This window comes from Aulonocara sp. 'chitande type north' Nkhata Bay, linkage group LG1 (genome assembly GCF_057382095.1).
Source record: "Aulonocara sp. 'chitande type north' Nkhata Bay isolate Kocher_YH1m ecotype deep benthic linkage group LG1, A_spYH_male_GT1.1, whole genome shotgun sequence".
NCBI lineage: Eukaryota > Metazoa > Chordata > Actinopteri > Cichliformes > Cichlidae > Aulonocara > Aulonocara sp. 'chitande type north' Nkhata Bay.
In genome coordinates this window covers 31,110,001-31,131,314 of record NC_141344.1, presented here as the reverse complement: position 1 = coordinate 31,131,314, position 21,314 = coordinate 31,110,001, and the positions used below count along the sequence as shown (strand labels likewise).

At 39.9% G+C, this 21,314-nt stretch overlaps 2 protein-coding genes across 5 annotated transcripts in view; one reads left to right on the top strand and one right to left on the bottom strand.

The window, feature by feature from the left end:
- LOC147339358 (paired amphipathic helix protein Sin3a-like) overlaps positions 1-13,490 on the top strand; it is a 20,035-nt gene extending 6,545 nt beyond the window's left edge. For all 4 annotated transcript variants that reach the window (XM_086293489.1, XM_086293508.1, XM_086293517.1 and 1 more), the window contains exons 4-21: positions 331-437; positions 580-901; positions 987-1,238; positions 1,368-1,520; positions 2,578-2,733; positions 3,112-3,192; positions 3,869-3,987; positions 4,287-4,512; positions 5,087-5,203; positions 5,458-5,696; positions 5,774-5,957; positions 6,209-6,788; positions 6,910-7,079; positions 7,384-7,557; positions 7,671-7,763; positions 8,210-8,304; positions 10,575-10,782; positions 11,332-13,490. In XM_086293489.1, coding sequence (XP_086149615.1) covers positions 331-437; positions 580-901; positions 987-1,238; positions 1,368-1,520; positions 2,578-2,733; positions 3,112-3,192; positions 3,869-3,987; positions 4,287-4,512; positions 5,087-5,203; positions 5,458-5,696; positions 5,774-5,957; positions 6,209-6,788; positions 6,910-7,079; positions 7,384-7,557; positions 7,671-7,763; positions 8,210-8,304; positions 10,575-10,782; positions 11,332-11,550 — 3,495 coding nt within the window. In that variant the 3' untranslated portion in view covers positions 11,551-13,490. The remainder of the gene's footprint in view (positions 1-330; positions 438-579; positions 902-986; positions 1,239-1,367; positions 1,521-2,577; positions 2,734-3,111; positions 3,193-3,868; positions 3,988-4,286; positions 4,513-5,086; positions 5,204-5,457; positions 5,697-5,773; positions 5,958-6,208; positions 6,789-6,909; positions 7,080-7,383; positions 7,558-7,670; positions 7,764-8,209; positions 8,305-10,574; positions 10,783-11,331) is intronic.
- Positions 11,902-21,314, bottom strand: LOC147339357 (cellular retinoic acid-binding protein 1). The gene is made up of 4 exons (XM_086293566.1): positions 21,157-21,314; positions 18,998-19,176; positions 18,649-18,762; positions 11,902-14,690 (listed from the first exon to the last, which is right to left on the bottom strand). The coding sequence occupies exons 1-4, from the start codon at positions 21,224-21,226 to the stop codon at positions 14,640-14,642; spliced, it is 414 nt and encodes a 137-aa protein (XP_086149692.1). The 5' UTR covers positions 21,227-21,314; the 3' UTR covers positions 11,902-14,639.

Here is a 21,314-nt window from a genome sequence, read left to right as displayed (position 1 = left end):
CAGCAGCCGTTTCTGGTCCAGATTATTCATCCTCAGGACAGCCGCTGTTGGGCCTTCTTTACCCAGGCGTTGGTGTTGTGGGTCCTGATGAGATCATTGGAGATGTGGGTGCCCAGAAACCTGAAGGTGGAGACAGATTCCACCCATTTTCCATTTATAATAACAGAGGAATGTCCGTGCCTCCTGAAGTCCATTATGAGCTCTTTTGTTTTAAAGATGTTCAGCTTCAGGTTGTTTTCTGAGCACCAGCGGGACAAGTTCTCTGCCTTTGCCCTGTCTTGCCATTTTGGTGGTGATCATCTGACAATCTTCTCCATTCTCTTTTTGTAGGTTGAAGATGCCTTGTCTTATTTGGATCAAGTAAAACTGCAGTTTGGGAATCAACCTCAAGTTTATAATGACTTCCTTGATATCATGAAAGAGTTCAAGTCGCAGAGGTGAGTTTTTGTTTTATTGCCAGTTTTTCTTAACATCTGATAAGAAAAACTGGTATTTTACCATGACACCTAAGTGATCTCTATGAACCCAAATAACAGTGTTTCAGAAACTAAAGTACCAAAACTTGTTCTGTTACTACAGCATTGACACTCCTGGAGTCATCAACCGTGTGTCTCAGCTTTTCAAGGGCCACCCAGACCTCATCATGGGTTTCAATACTTTCTTGCCACCTGGATACAAGATTGAAGTTCAAACCAACGATCTAGTCAATGTGACCACGCCAAATCAGATCCACTACATCACACCACACGGTGTTTCTGTTCAGAACATCCCTGCAAGTGGAGCACCCAGCCAGCCTGCCCCCAGCCACCACCAGCACCAGAGTCTGCCACAGGCTGGCTCACTCACTACTACCACCCAACCACTTATCCCTGCCCAGCCTGCTCCAAATAAAACCAGCAAGGTAGATAACGATGTTCTTTATTTGTTTACATCTAGTATGACAGATGCATTAAATGACCTTTTTCACTTGTTGTTCTTCTAAACAGCCAATTCAGTCTCCAGCCCATACACCCACCAGCCAACCCAATCCATCTATCCCATCTTACGCCTCGCCCCGCTCTCCTTCAGTTCAGTCCCACACTCCTGTCAGCAGCACACCATCCAGTGGGCCACCTATCCAAAACAACCAACCCGTGGAGTTCAACCATGCTATAAATTATGTCAACAAGATCAAAAATCGCTTCCAAGGTCAGCCAGACATCTACAAAGCTTTCCTGGAAATCCTGCACACATACCAGGCAAGGAAATATACACAGCATTAAACTGTTATTAAGATATTATAAGATATATGCAGCTGCAAAAATAAACGTGAAAGTAAATTTTAATTATATCATATCTTGTATATTTATAAAAATATATATTTTTAGAAGGAACAGCGAAATGCTAAAGAAGCTGGAGGAAACTACACCCCAGCACTGACTGAACAGGAGGTTTACACTCAAGTTGCAAGACTTTTCAAGAACCAAGAGGACCTGCTCTCAGAGTTCGGGCAGTTCCTGCCTGATGCCAACAGCTCAGTGGTGAGTCTCCAGACATCACGGTCAATTATTTTATTAAACGTCCCTGCAAATATACGTGGTATGACTAGGAGTTACTGGATCCTTGTAACTGTCTGTCTTTTGATCTTTTCCTTAAAACCACTTGTTTGCATTGGATATGAAATTGATTTACAGATGGGTGCCAAGTTAAAAGAGAAACCAGCATAAAGTATTGTAGTATTGTGTTGGGCCACCACGTGTTGGCAGATCAGCTTTGGTGCACCTTGGTGTGGATTCTCCAGGTCTTTAAAGATCTGGACGGTGCATCCGTGCTTCCAAAAATATTCCCGAATACTGTTTCGAGCGTAGGGAATTCACTAAGCTCAGGTCTAGGTTGTTGCAAGGTTTTGTTCTGTCCTTCATAAGATTTCTTACAGTGCAGATAGTGTTTTATTCTGAAAACTCATTAGCTGTTATATGCTATTCTTGCGTTTGGCTTCCTGCTTTCAGGAGGCACATTTCTGACAGAAAGCTGCTGAGGGACTTATGAGCTCTTAGTAACTACAATCAGCTTCAACTCCACAGAACTGCTTTTTAGTATGTTTACAGTTTTCTTTTGTTTTTACAGTGTTTGTGCAAAACAAGCAGAAGAGAGTTGGTTTGAGGAGCTGGTGCTAAAGGGCTTGAGTCACACAATAGGTGCACAGAGGCCCAGTGTATGATGCATTATTTTTAGCTCAGAATCACACATCACTACTCCGGTAGAACTGAAGCATAAAAATAGAGCTTGGAAGGAAAAGCACTGGTTCACTTAATCGAATCAATGGTATTTACACAGGGCTTGCAAAATCGCTAGCCCGATGTCCCGGAGCTAGCGATATCTCCAGTCGGGCGACCAAAATCTATCTCAGCCCCGCCCCGCTATATGATAACCCAACGGGTGGGGCTGAGATAGATTTTGGTCGCCCGACCGGAGATATCGCTAGCTCCGGGATCGGGCTAGCGATTTTGCGAGCCCTGTTACATAATTCTCTTTGCATACTGTTAATTTTGTTGTCTTGCTTTGTTGAGATCATGTGTATTGCCCTTTTTTTTTTAGCTACTGAGCAAAGCAACACCAGACAGGGCAGAGTCAGTCCGTAATGATCATGGTGGCACAGTAAAGAGACACTTCCTGAACAACAAACAGAGACTGAGCCAGAACGGCCTTCCAATCAGGAGACCCTCAGGCGTGGGTACCACACCACCTGTCAAGGTATGTAACCATCTACTCTCTGACTCTGCATATATTCAGCTGTTTGTACTTTAAACCAGAAAGGTAATATTTCATATATTTTGTATGCATTACATGTAGGGGGAAACAGGCCTTTTTTGTTTCAATCAGTGAAAGCCTACAATTAAGAAGTATGGACAATACATTGACTCCAGATATCAGCCCCCAGACAGTTTTGACAAAAGCAAAACATCTGTAATTTCATAAAAAGAGGATTTACTACAGAACATGTTTATTAGATTGTGTTAGTAGTACAACCCAAGTTCATCAGACAAACTGGCAATTAGGGTTAGTAAAATCTACCCAAGACTCAGAGATATGAGGGCCTCCAACAGTCAACATCTCTTTACACCATTGCAGAAGAAACCTAAAATAACAGGGAACGTCATGAGTGACGTGAGCAAACACAGCACCAGCACTGAAACGATGTTCTTCGAGAAGGTCAGTATTGTCATTTTGAGTGTTTGTATAAAGACTTGCACTGATCTGTGATGAAAATAAGGCTACGTCCACACGTACACGGGTATTTTTGAAAACTGAGATTTTTCGTTTTAAAAAATAATCCCGTCCACACATAAAGGCAGAAATGAAGGAAAACGCTGCTAGGAACATGCCAGAGCAACAGGTGGCGATATATTCCTAACCATGTAGAAATGTTGACCAATCAGAAGTCTAGAAGCCTCGGTGGGAAATGGTAAACAAAGATGGGGCATAGAAGCAGAACCCAGTCCTATGTGTGGAGGGACAGTAACGGTGTGTGTATATGTAAGCATTTAAACACTGCAGAGAGTACAAGTAACAGTATTGTAGAAATTCATTTCACCGAAACAATAACGTGGCGCAAAGTGTGACGTCACAAAAGGCGCACACCTTTGACGCTGCGTTTTCTCCGTTTTTCTCGTCCACACGTAAACGCAAAAACTGAGTTTTCGAAAATATCCACCCTGGCAGGCGTTTTTAGAAATCTCCGTTTTCAGTGACCGAAAACGCAGTTTACGTGTGGACGAAAGGTGCAAACGCATAGAAAAATCTGCGTTTTCAAAAATACCCGGGTACGTGTGGACGTAGCCTAAATCTCATTTTGCTTTATTTGTCATGGCTGCAAACACTTTAACAGGTAAAGAAGGCTCTTCGAAGCTCTGAGGCATATGACAACTTCCTACGCTGCTTGCACATCTTCAACCAGGAAGTCATTTCACGCACTGAGCTGGTCCAGTTAGTTATCCCATTTCTTGGGTGAGTTTAAACATACAGTTTTTAGGTACTGAATGGGGCATACCTGTAGTCCAATTTTGTAACTGACTGGTTCAGTACGTAATTCTTGAGTTTTTATCTTCTTCTTCTTCTTCTTGCCAATAAGTCAGATTTGAGTTGAAATCAAACAGTTTTGATACATAACATTACATAATGAAACTTTAATCACCCAAATGTAAACCAGTAAACCACCTGCATTTGTTTGAAATATGTTGCTAACATTTAAACCCTAACCGCACCAATAACTCTGTATTTCACATATGTTGTGCCATGACTGACAGAAAATTCCCCGAGCTTTTTACATGGTTTAAAAACTTCTTGGGCTACCGAGAGTCCAGTCACGGAGAGTCGAGCCATGCAGAGAGTTTACCCAAGGAGCGTGCCACAGAGGGTATCGCCATGGAAATCGACTACTCTTCCTGCAAGAAGCTGGGGTCCAGCTATAGAGCGCTGCCAAAGAGTTTCCAGCAGCCCAAATGCACAGGAAGAACACCGCTGTGCAGAGAGGTGAGTCGTTAAAGGAATTCGGTTTAATAAAGGTATTTGTCTTACAGTGTACATTTTATCCTTTGTCCTCGGGCCACCAGGTACAACAACAAATGTATTTGGCCCACACAGGGTGCTCTGGAGCAGAAACTGATGTAAAGTTCAGATGGTACCTGTAGTTAAATATGGCTTGAGCAGACAGCAGATGCCAGCAATCTTGTTCTTAGTCGATCAGTGAGTTGGTGGAAGTGTTAGCGATCATTGAACTGTTTGGCTACATTTAATGTTACCTTATTATGTTTAAGTGTCTAGATAATAAGTTAGGATATGATCTGCTTACTGAAAAACATATTTTTAATTTTATAAACTACATGAACTGTTTTTGGCTGTAACTAGCCATTTAAATTTAGATAATGAGTGATTTCTTTGATCAACTGATGTTATTGAACCCAGTGTTTCACCACACAATCAAGACATTTTTAACTACATTAAGTTTCATGCATTTTTATTTTACTGCTACATAAATATGAAATGCATCTCATATTTAGAGTCACAATAATGTGTTTTCACTGCATGGTGTAACATCCTGTTGCAGGTTTTGAATGACACATGGGTGTCATTTCCTTCATGGTCTGAGGACTCCACATTTGTGAGCTCCAAGAAGACACAATATGAGGAACACATTTACAGATGTGAAGATGAGCGCTTTGAGGTAAAACATACTCAGTCCACCCACGCTCCAAATGAAAATAAGACCCTTGGATGTAGAAGAGGTTAAGAAGATGGAATAATGGAGGTTCTTTTACATAATATGTATCTTTTACATAAATGTCTGTGTGATGCGATTTGCTCAGGAGTCAAAAAACCACAGGAAAAGATCTCACACCACATGAACTGTCCAGGTGCCCATTTCAAAATCTGGTTCTGTTGAAATTATTCATTTGAATGTGATTGTTCCTTTTGTAGCTGGATATTGTGTTGGAGACCAACCTTGCCACAATCCGAGCCCTCGAGACAGTGCAGCGACGGCTCTCTCGTATGTCAGCAGAAGAGCAGCTACGCTTCAAGCTGGACAACACAATGGGTGGCTCCTCAGAGGTCATTCACCGCAAAGCCATCCAGCGGATATATGGGGACAAAGCTCAAGACATCATTGAAGGACTCAAGAAGAACCCTGCTGTGTCCGTCCCCATAGTTCTAAAAAGGTAACAGTTAGATTTTAGTGTGTCCTCCTCAGCTCACACCTTTACAGTTTTATAACATCTGTTTCTTCTGTTTTCAGATTAAAAATAAAGGATGAGGAGTGGAGAGAAGCCCAAAGGGGCTTCAACAAAATCTGGCGGGAGCAGAATGAAAAGTATTACCTGAAGTCACTTGACCATCAAGGCATTAACTTCAAGCAGAATGACACCAAAGTATTACGCTCAAAGACCATGCTCAATGAAATTGAGATGTTATATGATGAAGTAAGTAAATTGTTTTTAAACAATATTATTATTTGTTATTTGACATTTATAAATGCAGAATAAATCTAGACTGATTCTAAGTTTATGGCCGCAGTTATCCTTGAATCAAACAATAATGCTCCACTTTGTTATATATTATGATTCTCTAATTGTAAATAAAAATCAACAGGTAAATGGTTTTAATGTATTTTGCTAAACTGTAAATTTCGTAAAACATTACAGTCTAAAATGCTCCTGTATTTGTCCTGTAGCGCCAGGAGCGGGCATCAGAGGAGTCTGCTACACCGCCACCAAATGGCCCACACATGACTCTGACCTACGACGACAGCCAGATCCTCGAGGATGCCGCTTCCCTCATCATTCACCACGTCAAAAGACAGGTCGGCATCCAGAAAGAAGACAAGTGCAAGATCAAACAGATAGTCCACCACTTCATCCCCGACCTGCTGTTTGCACAGCGAGGTGAGCTCTCTGATGTGGAGGAGGAGGAAGAAGAGGACGAAGACACGGAGATGGATCAAGATGACAGCAAGAAACACAATGGCCTGCCAGGCAGAAGCCCAACCAAGTCCAAGCTCCTGTTCAGCAACACGGCAGCTCAGAAGCTCCGGGGAACTGACGATGCCTACAACTTGTTCTACGTGAACAACTACTGGTATGTCTTCCTTCGTCTTCACTACATCCTCTGTTCTCGTTTGCTACGAATTTACGGGCAAGCTGAGAAGCAGATCGAAGAGGATGCTCGTGAACGAGAGTGGGAAAGAGAAGTGTTGGGGTTCAAAAGGGAGAAAAACGAAAATCCAGCCATCCAGCTGAAGATGAAGGAGCCAAGTAAGTGAGAAACTGACTTTTTTAACTGTTACGTTTTGCTATGAACCCTCTCAGTCATGGTGCGTCATACTCCTCAATTCCTCCATGTATTACTCACTGTGTGTGTGTTTTCTGTCTGCAGTGGATGTTGATGTGGAGGACTACTACTCAGTATTTTTGGAAATGGTTCGCAATCTTTTGGATGGAAACATGGAGCCGGCTCAGTATGAGGACTCCCTGAGGGAGATGTTTACGGTCCATGCCTACGTTGCCTTCACCATGGATAAACTCATCCAAAGCATTGTCCGGCAGGTCAGCACATTTTAAGATTTTCTCATTTTATTTCATCTATTTGTTTACCAATTTGTTTATTTGCTCGTCTTCAAGGTAAAAAATACATTTTTAACCTTAGAGTGGCATCGCGAGCTGTAGGCTCGTTCTTAAATTTGGAGAAGAAAAAGGGGGAAAATAAAATAGACATGCTCCTCACGTCAAAACTCAGTAATGCCTCTAGTCGATGATCAAATGTACGCATCTATAGTCACTGAAGGTGCTGCTGTTTTGATTCTACATGCTGATGTGGACACACCCGTTGCATACTAACCTACTCTTACAGCTCCAGCACCTTGTCACTGATGATGTGTCTGTGCGTGTGACGGACCTGTATCTGAGCGAGAGTTCCAATAAAGCCACGGGGGGCACACTGCCCACACAGGCATTGAGGGCCACCGCAGAGGGGGGATACCAGCGCAAAGCAGAACAGCTTATGCCGGATGAGAACTGCTTCAAGGTACAACACAGCACGGAAATGAATAATTATATTTTAAAACAGGCTGACTTTATTTTGTTTTTCTCCCTCAGTATTTTTTTCTAATTCTGTGTGTGTTGTCTGGTTTTATCCAGATGATATTTGTGAAGAACCAAGCCTCTGTCAGTCTGGCAGTAGAGCTCCTGGATACAGAAGAGGAAAACTCTGATGAGCCTGCAGAGGCAGAAGTAAGACTCACAAAATGCATTTCATGTGCACAGCAGTTTATTAAGTAGACATGTAGTATATGTGATGCTGGGGTGGCATTGCTTCGTGTATCTCTTAATATGTTTTGCCCTTCAAGAATTTTTAGTATAGCACTAGTTATCAGGTAATAGTTTGATATTACAATTTAATAAATAGTCAAGCACTAGTCATCTTGGTTTTAAACTTTTTAATCATATTCCTGTATTATAAATTCCTTGTACTTGGTGGTTTACATACACATGTACCTCTGCAAACTAGTGTTGGCTATTAATTTGTGCACCTATGATTTTAAACCCTCCGACACTCTGAGGAGTGTCACATGGTCCAGAATTAAAGGCTATAACCTCCAACCTGCTTTCATACAGAACCTAAATGTATGTCTTTGTTATTTACATGGTTGGTTGCTGTTCTGCTCTGTCCTCCACAGAAGTGGTCAGACTACGTAGGCAGGTACCTGAACTCAGATTCCTCATCCCCAGAGCTGCGTGAGCATCTGGCCCAAAAGCCCGTGTTCCTCCCCAGGTGAGGCTCCAGCCATGTCTCCCTCTTGTCTGCACACTTTAAGCTTCTGTCCCGAGGCGAGGCTCTAGTCAGCTGAGCAGCCACTCAACTGTTGCCGAGCCAAACCAGCTGCCAAACACAAGTCATTTTTGTCAAGATAGAAACAGAGGCACCTCAGCACAAGCCTGACTTTGAAAGCTAATTGAGAAAAAAAAAAAAGAAAAGAGGAAACTGTGTGGATGTGAGCGTGCTGCCTGTTTTTTGTAAGAGGAAGTTTGAGGAGTTATTAGTTGTGCTCGCGGTGCCTGAATGTCCGCCTGCTAAGAATCTCACTGGCCGTAAATTTAACTTCTTCAGTTTGTTTTGTGACCTCTGCCTCACATGGAAGCACTTTACACGATCATCTTTTTTCTTTCTTTTTTTTAAAGTGAATTTATTTATTTATTGATTCCTTTTAATGGGAATTTTATTTATAGTAAGTAAAGTTTTTATAGATGGTTTTTGGCTTGATTGTGGGTTTTGAACTTTTCTCCCCTTAGAGTGCTAAAAGAAGAAGAATCATTAGTTCGATTATTCACATTGTATTGAACTGAAGTGATGAATGATTATGTGACGCACGAATAGAAGTCGATAAATGCAAAAGCTTAAGGCAAAACAAGGATTTGTTCCCTTTTTATTTTCCTACGATGTTTTGACAAAAACAGATTGAGAGAAACTTTTGTTAAAAGAAGAGAAGGGACGTCATGGTTTCCTTATCATGCCCTTTGTGATTGTATTCAGATCAAAGGTCCTGTATGTGACTTAATCACTGTTTGAAACTGTAAATGTTCAAATGTTCACTTGTTCACAACTGTTATACCCAGTGTTATGTTTGTAACAATTTTCAGGGGAAGCAGTGCACTCACGTTACAACTTTTTGTTGTCAGTGAGATTTTTTTTTTTTTTTTCCTGGTTTGAAAGAGATTAGTGATCTTAGGTTTTCTGTTTGGTTTTTTTTGTTTGTTTTTTAACTCTGGTTAAGCACATTATCTGCAGCACTTGTACAGAGGAGTAGGGTTTGTAAATAAAATGATTGTCTAAATTGTATGCTCATATGTTGGTGTATTTCTTTCCTGACACCTCAGAGCTGTGCATGAAGGCGTGAAGGCTGAGTGTTGCACATGAACATCTTTTGAAGCATCTTTTTTTGGTGTTTTTTGTGTTTTTGGTTTTGTTTTCGTCTCGTTACTTTGAGATGGCTGTCCATTACCATATACGTATCAAACAACTTCTTAAAAAGGCAAAAAAAAAAAAAGCTCTTGAGTTTTCTCTTTTTTAACCCATTGCATAAATCTGACTATGATTTCCTCAGTGGGCTCACCCACATCATGTCTTCTTTTTTCTTTCATCAAATCTATGAGAGATCAGCAGCACAAGAGATTTAAATAATAATAATAATAGTAATAATTGGCCTTTCCTCACTCAAAAAAGAAAAAATCAATTTTCACTTCTGTTGGGTCTTCATCTCATTTTCATGACACTCTGGTCAAAGACATTGAAATACCCTCTGCTCATATTTTTTGGATTTGGTATCTGGTCAGGCAGCAGTTTCCTTTTTTAGTGTTTGTGATGTGACCGTTTTTACTTGAAATTGGCCTCACTGTCATGTCTTTTAAGTGGAGCCCTGAATGCAAAAAATGCTTCATGGTTTCAGTCTTCGCTCACCTTTACCCTCTGTGGTAAGTACACATTTAAACCTTTCATTCAGGTGGGGTGAATAATTGCATTTTTTTTAAAAAAGAAAAGAAAAGAAAATTGCCTGCACAAAATCGGGATGAATCCAATTGTTTGCCAAGCATAAGATTTGGAAAAATGTGGCTGTGCAATGGAAGTGCACTGTACAGAGAAATGACCGCTGCCTCTGCTGCTCTTATAGATCCACATTTCCCACGAATGATTTGACTCCCTAACTAATTATCGCTGGTTCTTGGTGAGTTGGATTGCATGGGTTTAAAAAAACTACAATTCTTTTAAAGGGACAGTCCTCTCAAATTTGGAAATACTGTTCTTAAATTTGTGTACGTGTATCGTCTCTGACCTTACATCTTAGGCTTTAAAATTGACCAGTAAGTACTGTCAAGCACAAAATCGTACCATAAAACTTTCTCAAGTGAAATTGGATATTTCCTTTTGTTTTAAAAACAAAAAAAGAAAAAAAAGTGATGTATTCTTCTGATGTGTGGTGTAATCAAGAAATTTTCTGTAGCGTCGGTCAGTATTATTCATGGCTCTCGATCTTTTTTGGCCTTTAGGAATTTGAGACGGATAAGGAAGTGCCAGAGAGGTTGGGAGCAGCTGCAACAGGAGAGAATGACCAAAGGCTCCTCGGACAAGTCGCAGGACGGCAGCAGCGAGCTGAAGATGGAGTGCATGTTCAAGCTGAACTCCTACAAGATGGTTTATGTCTGCAAGTCAGAAGATTACATGTACAGGCACACAGCGCTCACACGGGCTCATCAGGTAAGGACGAAAATTAAGAGGCATGTGTTTGCCATGTTGTTTTAGTCTTGTCCAATAAGCTTCAGTGTTAGAATTGTATGGTAAGTAATCATAAAACAACCACAAGTATTTAAATTTGCCTGTGTGGTCATGCAGCAGTTTTTTGTGATGGCTAGAAGTACAAAGATATTTTTCATTTATTTTATTTGTTTTAATTTAGATCAGTCTTATAAAGCGTATGTGGAGTACTATGATGTACTCCACATTTTTCTCATACAGGATAACGTTCACTTGATTTGTATCCAATTGTCGATGGATGAGAATAATATGAAAATAATAATTTTTATAGTCTTTTGAGACGTAGCTGTTTCCCCCAGACTTTACTTGGGCAAGACGCCCAAGTACATTTGGCAAATTTCTCTCTTTTTTGTCTTTCTTGTTTTTTTTCTTTCCCCCCTATATCGCTGACAGAACATCCGCAATCGGTTTTGGCTATAGGACAGCCCTTGCAGTTCATGTACACACAGTTTGTGACGTTCCTTTGTGCCGTGTTCCTGTTATCTCTTTCAGTCCCACCAGCTTGTGAACACACGCCTGCACAGACGCTTTCACGCCTGGCTGGATACTTGGGCCAAGGAGCACGTGACCAGTGACATGGCCGCTGAAAGCCGCAAGTGGTTCATGGGAGATGGACAAGAAGGCCTGTTGGCCTGCACCACGACTTGCAGCCCTGAGTTGCTCCATTATCTCAACATTAACAAGTACCGGGTGAAGTACAAAACACCGTAATACTTGTGTCTCAGCAAACTGGCTGTTAACGTGTCCACACAACAAGCTGCCAAGGATGAATTCTCAGAGCTGCCGTTACTGGATTCAGTTGCCAAACTTTTTGTGAGGGTTTTTCAATCCATGATCCAAACTGGATCTAAGTTTTCCTTTTTTCTTTTTCTTTTTTTTTTCTTTTTTTTGCACCTGTTGCAGGAATTTGTCTGTAAAGCGTATGCTGCAAACTCTGCAGCAGATGTAATATGGAACTTTTTTTTTTTCAAAATTTGCTGTCAGTATATTTGAGTGGGTGGCAGCAATTTATAATGTTAAAGGCAAATTTTTACATGAAATGACTATACAGAGGAAAAACACTCAGAGCATCTGTTTTCATGGTGCAATTCAGTGTAAAGGTTTTCCTAACTAAAACTCAGCAGCTTAACAGTGAAAAGTGTTTGATAAGGAGCAACTTATCATTTTACAGAAGATAAAAACAAAACGACCTCAGCTTCTGTCTTTAGGTAGCAAAAACAAGTTCAAGTTACCTCTGTTAAAGTGTGTGGACGTGGAACTTAATATGGGTTCCTGCTGTAAACTTGTATAGCCTGTGAATGTTCTCCCTTTTGGTGGTAAAGGTGCAATGGTGCACTCTATATATTAAAAAAAACATCTATAGTGATTGCTGGGTAGATGCTCGGCATTAGTTCCAGCATTGTGTATCGAGTACAATAACTTATGACTGCCCAAACACTTTGTGTAAATATGTTTATAAAAGTAGTTTTTTGGGTTTTTTGTTTGTTTGTTTGTTTTTTTTAAACAGATGTCACTGAGGTGTAGCGTACATCAGAGCGCACAGTAATCAGTCTTTAGCTGGAAATTGAATAAAATTTTTATTAAGAAATACAAAATTTTACCTATATTTTTTTTTTTTTTTTTTTTTTTTTAAACCAAAGGCTCATGTTCTGCTGAACATGTGATCCCTGAAGTCTTTGTTTCTACATGATTGGATCAGTTCTGTGTATTTCTACCTTTTAGTCTTCAGACATCACTCGTGGTTTTAAGATGATTGAATGTAGCTGAGCAACAATTTGTCCTTTTTTTTTTTTTTTTTTTTTTTATATATATATATAATTTTTTTTAAGTTCAGTATGTATATGTATATAGTACTGAAGTCTCATCAGTACTGTCTGCTTTTTGTGTATTTAAGCAAAATGGTTAGAATCTGTAAGACAGGTTCAGTGATGTTTTGCCACCTATGAAGACTATATCTTTTTTTCTTGTGTAAGGTAAGTGCTAACGACAAACACTGACTGATGTATAGTATGAGACTGTCAGTTATGTGACTTGTGTACAGATTAAGGAGCAAGGAAAAAGCAATAATTCCTTCAGTCACAGTTTGTCTGTTTGTATTTGTGGCTGAAGTACAAATGTGAATGTTGTATGCCCTTAAAAGAGGGATGTAAACTACGCATTTTGCCTTTTCCTCTCAGCAGTTTAATAAAATTGGAATTGGCCCTGTAGATAATGTAGGTGAGGTTAGATGGAAGACGGATATCTATCACATTAAATGCTGGAAAGCATGTTTCACATTAGAAATATACATATTCTTAATATAAACTTCAACACATTCAGTTCTTTATTGTTAATACTTTTCACGTGGATCATTACATAAGCAGGATGGAGGTCCAGAGAAGAAGCTGCCTGGCAACATGACACCCTTTGACACTTTCCTTAGCTCCATTAAAAGCAGTGGTCAGTAACCTAACCAGCTGCAGACAATCTTGGAGCAGTTTATATATTACTGTGTTTAATATAGAATACCACAGGAAGCCCCGGGGAGCTGATTGTACATTAAGACATTGTTTGTACTGCGTTTAATATGTCTCTTCTCTTTTATGATGTTGTACATGATTGTTAGTATGGTGTTTTGGCATTAAACTATCCTTTGAGTAGACAGAAGTTCAGTTCACGGTGTCCTTTTTCATTTCTGGCATTGTCACTTATGTTTAATCCTATGTCCCAAGCCCCAATCCTATCCTTCATTCTGGGTTCAGTTTTGCCATAAAAGCCTTTTAGTTACTTTTAGATAGTTGATTTACCATCACTGGGTTATTAGGTGCACATAATGAGCTATTTATTAATTTGAGTATGACATGACAGCATCTCAGTGTGTTAAGGAATGTAGACACGGGCAAATTGAGCATCTTTGAGCTGATCCGTTTCTGAAACTGACCTACTGGGAAGCATCTGAGCTTTTTAGAGAATGGTCTGATAAAAAAATCTCCAGTGAGCAGCTGCTACAAGCTGATGGGGGTGATGCCCAGTGTGGTCTTCTGCTGCTGTAGCCCATCTATTTCAAGGCTGAATGTGTTGTGCATTCAGAGATGCTGTTCTGCATACCTTTGCTGTAACAAGTGGTTAGTTACTGCTGCCTTCCAGAAGATGACCTGAGGCAAAAATTTGCATGAGCTTGTCAAAACTAGACAATAAAAGGAAAAATGTCGCCTGGTCGGATGAGTTTCAATGGCTGGGTTGGAATCTGTTGTAAATAACGTGAAAGCATGGCTCCATTCTGCCTCCTATCAACAATTCAGGCTGTTGCTGGTGGTGTGATGGGAATATTTTATTGTATATTTTTTTGAGCACACTAGCAAGGTGTACCTAATGAAGTGGTCGTGAGTGTATATTCTCTGTCTAAAGCGACTCTCATCCACAGAACCCGAGGGTGTTCATGCTGACCTCGCTTTTAAAGCAATTACTAAATTATGCCCCCCAAGAATTCAGTGTGCTCCTTGAATATTGTTTTAAAAAATTTATTGAGGGAAAGTTTTGACACTAGCAAGTTCTTCATTACGTTTTCCCTGTAGTATTTACTATGTGGCCTACTGCTGCTGCTCTTTTTTTGTATAAAAGAAATCATACTGAACGTTCACTTCGCTAAAAACAAAAAATATATACAAAAAAATGGCGGTAGAACTAACGTCTAATATCCTGCTAAGATAGAGACTTGCACAAAAATGTAAGATGCTATTGAAAACGGATTACTGGCAATTTCTCACACTGACAGACTATTTGCTGAGCGAACTTTGAATTTGGACAATCGTGGTCCTCTCCTATGCGCGTACGTAGATCCGTGTGCAGATCACATCATCGGCTCCAAAGATCTGAAACAAGATTTAAAAAGCAAAATTAGATTTTGTTTCTAAATTTGAGGACACATCAAAATAAAACCGCATCTTTCAGCTCTTCTTTAATACACTGTGCTTTTTACAGCCCACTTATCATCTAAAAAAACAGCAAATAAAGCCCTTCTTCAGAACTGTATCTGAATGAAAGTGCAGTGTAATATGACAGGACCTTCAGCTTTCTCTATCAGTGTGGCTCATTACTGGAAAGAAAACCCTGTCTTCTAATCAATGTACTCTAATGTCAGGCAGGTGTAAGTCACTTCGGTGAAGTGTTGTTTGATTATTATTTCTTTTCTCTTTTACTCTTAGCCGCGTATTGTGTAGTAACTATGTTTCATCGTCAAAGTGCTCATCCTCTGCCGCACATCTATGGCATCATTTTTATTTTGATATTTTGCTAAAAGAGACAGATGCACAAACACTGATATCAGAATAGAGGGTGGGCGTTGGGGCGGTTGATATTGGCTGTAGGGGCGTGTGCCTGTGCGTGACAAAGCCCAGTGATTTATGGGAGTCCCTGGGGCGTAGCATTATGGCCAACTGCAGCGCTACACATCATCAATATCCCAGGCAAAGCTGTGTGGCAGGACGGCGAAGAAGCAGAGCTGTGAAAAATGAAGCCGAGGAGACTCCATCTGGCGCGTGGCGTGATGCCGAGGGAGACATTAATGGAGGTAACACCGGGGTTCATTGGCACTTCTCCACAGCGTGATCAATGAGACCAATTAACCCACATGAGGACACATACAGATCCGGAACCCCCCACCAGACAGCCTTGCAGTTTCTCCCAGCTCCTAAACCATCACAAATGAGTCGATGCAAATACTCTATTCATCTTTCCTAATCAATATTTATTGGCTTTGAAGTGAAATAAGAGGACATACGTGAGGTTCCTCATTTTTTCCCCATCTGCATTTTACACTAGACTGCCCTGATTATAGTCCACTCATATTAGATGATAGTAAACGCAATGAGCCACCACATGGAGTCTTCATTAAGCTCCACTTTCATCCATCTCTCGCCTAGAGCCTTATTTCCTCATCTGCTGCACGGTGCTTTAAGTCAGCCTCATGTGTATGTTGTTGGGGTATTTTGTGTGTTTACACTAAAAGGATCAATCCTCTGTGAAGTACAAGATGGGATGTGGTTGCTTTTAGTTGTCCACAAAATGAGCTTCATGTTTACTGATGGGCAGCAGAGGAGGGTTTTGACCTTTTCCCTTATTTGGAAAAAAGAAATTTAAAAAAAAAAAGGCTCAAGTGTTAATTTAATGAATTCAATGAGATAAGAGGAAAATAAATGGACGTGAAGGATTAAAAGCATGAAATATTTACAATGTCTGATTGATCTGCTTCTTATTGATGTGACGTCTTCAAATCTCTTTCCGTCTGGCAAATACTCCAAAAGTGAAAGAGAATCATTGCTGACACAAAAGTAAATATTCACATTAAGGAAGCTGGAGCCACCAGATGTAAGGACGATTTGTCTGACAGAAAGGACAGCCTCACGGGGCAAAGCCAAAATGCAATGTTATTGCTTCAAACTCATTGATTTCTTGACTAAACAGTCCTCTGCAGCTGTACCCCAGACCGCTGGCCCTTGAGGAAATTACGTGAGTGTGCAAAGCAGGAGCTGGATTGTTTCACAATTATTTAACTATAGACTCTAAAGGCTGCTTTGAAGCAGCTACACTGAATTTAGCGCCATTTTGTTCAATATTTGTCTTTATCGTTCCCTTTAAAACGCCCAGAAATATACACACCTTTAAATGGGATCGACTTCTGTTCTGCCCATGTGTGTACAAGTAATCCCTGTGTTTCCAAAGCTGTAGCTGTAGGCAGAACAAATGTGCATTCACAATATACTGAGACTCAGTATAATTGAGAGAGCATACCTTATATGGACAATTCTGCCTGTATTCATATTGTAGATTTATCTATAATGTTTCTCAGGGTAATGACTGTGTGGTTACAGCCATTGAGCTCATAGCCCAATTCATATTGTAGGTTTTATTTTACAGTCTATTTTATCTCTCATTATTATCTGCTCCAACATCAGATCTTCACATCTAAACAATCCATTAGCTGAGATGAAATATGTAGGCGTTTTGCTTAAGTTACTGACAGCAGGGAATCTGTCTGATCTCCCCCTTCCCACCGGTATCACACATAAAGTCATGATCTTTTCTTTGAAAAATCACATTTTTCTCCAGTGATTCATTCCCACATGCCTATTAGGTTACAGTCCATCAATCCAACGTGGACAGACATGCACGCCCTCATCTTGAATAAAAACAGACTTGGCCCGTTCAAAGCTTTTTGTTACGCCTTTGAAAACCTGCATTCAATCCAAATAGCAGGCCATCTCAAAGGTTTTCATGATTGCCTCTCTGCAGAGTCACAGCCAGTAAAGAGGAGCTCTCCATCAAAGCCAAACTGGACACAGCTTTGTTGTCCATCTGGCCAATAAACCCCAGGACCAGATGTTTACAGGAAAACTGCTTTGTGTTAGTGATTTCAGATTGCCAGGGACGGGAGGGAGAAGTGTTTCTGATAGAATGTATGGCAGTGAAATCTTAATTTGCCCCTTTGAAATATACAGTAAGTATGTGATATTTGAGTATATGAGTATACAATTATTTGTATCTATCTGAAAGGAAGAAGAAAAGAACAGTTTTGGTTTTAGGTAAACCGTTCTGGGTGGCTTTTGTTTTGTCCTTGATGCACATACATCATTAGTCATGCATCATTATAATGGGATGTCTTAAAGACACACCCTTCTAAAGGGAAAATGAGGAATGGATGGTTTCTCCAACTAACCATGGGAGCTTAAAGACATTTCCCATGAACTACACAGTATTTTAGAAAACTGGTAAAAAAATTGTACATCTGGTGTCACCACCCATTTCTGAACTCCCTTGACCATCTGCCCGGTTTGGGCTTCTGCTCTGTTTTTCTGTGGAAAATGACTACTTTCTGAGAGCTGAATAAAAAGATTGATACTATTGTTAACTGTATATACTGATTTTCATAATAGAGCTACTAATTGTTTTTACTATTAACAGATTGATCTGTTGGACTTCTGGGTAGTCCCCAAAGTCAGAGCTAACAGCTTTGGATGATTTGTTTACTCTAATCAACGCAAAAGCCAATTATATACAGCATGGTATCAAAAAGGACCAAAGGTAAAGTCTGGCCACCTCATATCCTCTTTGACTCTAGAATACTTTGGTACAGAGAGGAGTTCATGGTCCACTCTGGGACTATAAGGTGCCCAGATCATCACCCCTCCACCACTGTGCTTGACAGTTAAGTGTGTTTATGAGTTTTTGATGGTTTGAGTTTTACCAAATGTGGCGCTGTGGATCATGGCCAAACAACTCCACTTTTTTTATTTGTCCAATGGACATTGTTCCAGAAGAGAGAAGAGGCTTTCACCTGGCAACCCTTTCATGCAAAAGCAATACAAAAACCATAATGCCAAATTTCTGCTTTCATAGAAGTGCTCACACTTGCTAATATTTAGCCAGTCATGCTCATTTGATCAGCAGAATCTGACTGCTACTTTCCCTCTGAAATCCTATGAAAGCAGCAAGAGTGTACTTAGTTTTTTACAACTGCATTTTCATATACAGTCTGTGATAGAGGTAAATATTAACCTTCTAACTCTTGTGAAAAAACTCTCAAAATGGTAAACTATTCCTTTAAGAAAAATGTTTTGCTGAACTATTTGAACTGTGGTTTTGATTTTTAAAGCACCCATGTGAATAAAGACCTCCAAATTTGACAAATTTGAATTTTCTTCTACAATGAAAAACAAATGTGATCATCTCAAAAAAGACAAATGCCCATAGTATAATGCATTCCCTATACTCCACAGCTGCACACACTGTCGCCACATTTCAAGTTAGAGTATAAACTTAAAAATTACTCACCAATATCAGTTCATCCCCTTTGAGTTCTCGGCTCCAGAAGGTCTTTGGGCCGTTCCCGCTCAGAAGAGTCTGTTTGCTGTAAATCTTGTTTTCCGTTTCCCAAGTGGCCAAACTCTGTCGAAAAGCATAATTTTATTGAGTTTCCTGTATTTCATCACTTTGGCTTCACCTGGCTGTTAGCACAGATGTGAGGGTTGTTTATCTATGTCTGTCACACTAATGTCTTGGTTTTTTTTACTACTTCCTGTCACTTTTAAGGCTTTGCAGTTTGTTTGTTTTCCCCCCAGCATCCATAGCTTCAGCATAGGTACATTTCAGAGTTCAAATTTTGACAGGTCAATTCACTTACCTTACACTTTCTGCCATCCACTGTCTCCTCATTAAACTCTTCGCCAATACAGAAGTTGATCTCCGTGGTGCGCACTGTGGTTGAAGTCTTGATGTAGAAGTGCTCTCCGTTCTGTCTTATCTCCACATGGGGCTTGGATGCGGCTGCCACGGCTACCTTCCTCAGCATGGCATTTACACCTGAAAGCATGCACCAATTTCCCAATGAGGCACTTTGTGGCTCACCTATCTCCACAGCCAGTCATACAAGTCCTCCAAGGAAGTCCTCCTCTGCCTGCTCCACTCTGTGTGTAGGGGGAGGGGCACACACAGGCTTTTTGGTTGGCTATCTTTGTGATGACCTTCACTGAAATCAGTGTCAGTGAAGAAACTGCCAATCAGTGCCATAGTCTTTGTATAATTCATGGTTCTGTTATTTATTCGTTTGTGTTTTTGAATGTTGCTTCTTTAATTATTTTTTTATTTTAATCTTTAGTTGTAATTCTCAATCGTTTATTTTTTAAGTACCTTCTGTGCTGCCTTATGTCTGGTTATCATTGCCTGTGTGAGTTTGGTCCAGGTCTTTTCTTTCTTTTTATTTTGTAGTTTAGATCCTCCTGTGGTTTTCTGTGTTTCTTATTTTCCTCCTTTGCTCTTTTCCCACCATTGTTCGTGTCTAAGTTCACCATCTCTTATTACTTTTCCCTCATTTTGTGTGTTTACTTTAGTGTGTTTTTGCTGTAGCCTCTGTCAGGTTTTCGTTGCGTGCTCTGTTTTCTCTCTGTGTTTGAGATTCATCTTATTTGCCAATTTGTTTTTGTTTTTTATGCTTTTGTTGTCCAGTAATTTGTAAAACCTGGTTTTCAATATAACTCTTTCAGCTCTTCTATCCTCTACATTTAACTATTAAATCTAAATGCCACACCCCTACATAGTTCTAACCTAGTGTTCTTTTTAACCTGAAAAACTAGGTTTTAACTCTAAAACAGGCCTTAAGAAAGAGAACCAGGCAGAAAGGTCCATCTTTGACAGAATCCCTCATGACACTGATGGTCTAAAACTCTATTTGGTACCAAGTGGTTTTATTTATTTTATTGTTTTGTTCGCAGCTGTCCTCTTTTCGAAAAAGAAAACATAACTGTAGTATGATTGTACCTATAAAAACATGGTTACACTCTCTGCACAACTACAGCACATAACAGTGGTGTTCCATAAGGAGAGCATCTATTAAAGCAAAGTGATCTCTGTCCTTGCATATCTGCTTTATTGTCCCTGCTTGCCTTTGTTTAGAAGTCACCCCATGCCACTGATATATACATACATTAAAGTGTGTTAATGAGCCTGTAGAGGACTAAATGAATACATTTCGGATATCTACTTCTTACTGCTTTCTCTATATTCTATTGTCTGGTGTTGACTTGTCACCTTACATTTTTTCTGCTCCCCTCTAGGGCCAAAAAGATGGTAAGAAAAATATCTGAGCTCATGTTTCTAAGTAAAGGTAGAAGATGCCTGTCCCATCTATCTCAGTCGAACGAAAAGTCATCACCTTTTAGCTGTCGGGAGAAGATGTTAGAGTCTAAACTTGATGGTTTAATTATTTAATAATCGGAGCGTTCAGCGTGTACAACTGATATTTTTATCACCAGATGTTGTCAATTTTGAGAGTGCAGTGCCAATGTGATGACATGGAGGAATGCTTATTTGATTTGTTTAGCTGTCCTGCAATACGTGATAGATTCTGTCTTTCAAATTAGTGGAAAAACCATTAACCAGATCTGTTGAAGTGCAAACAGTCAGATGACAGAATTCTTCAGCCTGTTTCCACTCAAGTGCACCTCTAGAGCTTAAGTGCGGTGTTTGTTCCAGTGTTAAATTTGTCTCCTGTCACTATATTTTCCAATTAAAAAAAATAAACAGCAAGTACCAGACTAAAATTAGGCATATGTGGATTAGCAAATGACTTCTATTTGTATCAATTTAAACAGCCTTTTGTTTTTTTACATTTATAAACCACAATTTCACTGAACTTACCTTTATTTCAAAGTAATGCATTTCAATTTAATTGGGGTAATAAAAGATAATAACCCACTAACTAGAATACTGAATTTTCAGTTATGTTTGAAATAAACCTTTGAATAAACTCACACCTTAAGGTAAGAAAGAGTCATTTGTCCTCACCCAAAGCTTTGAGAAGCTCGTCGAAGTTCTCGCTGCTTTTCATTTTCCAGGTGCCTGTGAAATTCTGCATTTTGTGCGGTTTTGATTGTGTGTCAGCCGAACGCCTCCTTTCTTCTGTCTCCTCTGCTGCCTTTCTTCAGGCTTTCTCTCTCCGCTTC

What these genes read in the sequence shown, in the direction of transcription:
- LOC147339357 (XM_086293566.1), bottom strand. Translation starts at nt 21,226, where the DNA reads ATGCAGAATTTCACAGGCACCTGGAAAATGAAAAGCAGCGAGAACTTC. An exon ending in CGAGCTTCTCAAAGCTTTGG is followed by an intron (nt 19,177 to 21,156) that starts GTGAGGACAAAT and finishes GCATGCTTTCAG; the next exon opens with GTGTAAATGCCATGCTGAGG. An exon ending in AAGGGGATGAACTGATATTG is followed by an intron (nt 14,691 to 18,648) that starts GTGAGTAATTTT and finishes ATCTTGTTTCAG; the next exon opens with ATCTTTGGAGCCGATGATGT.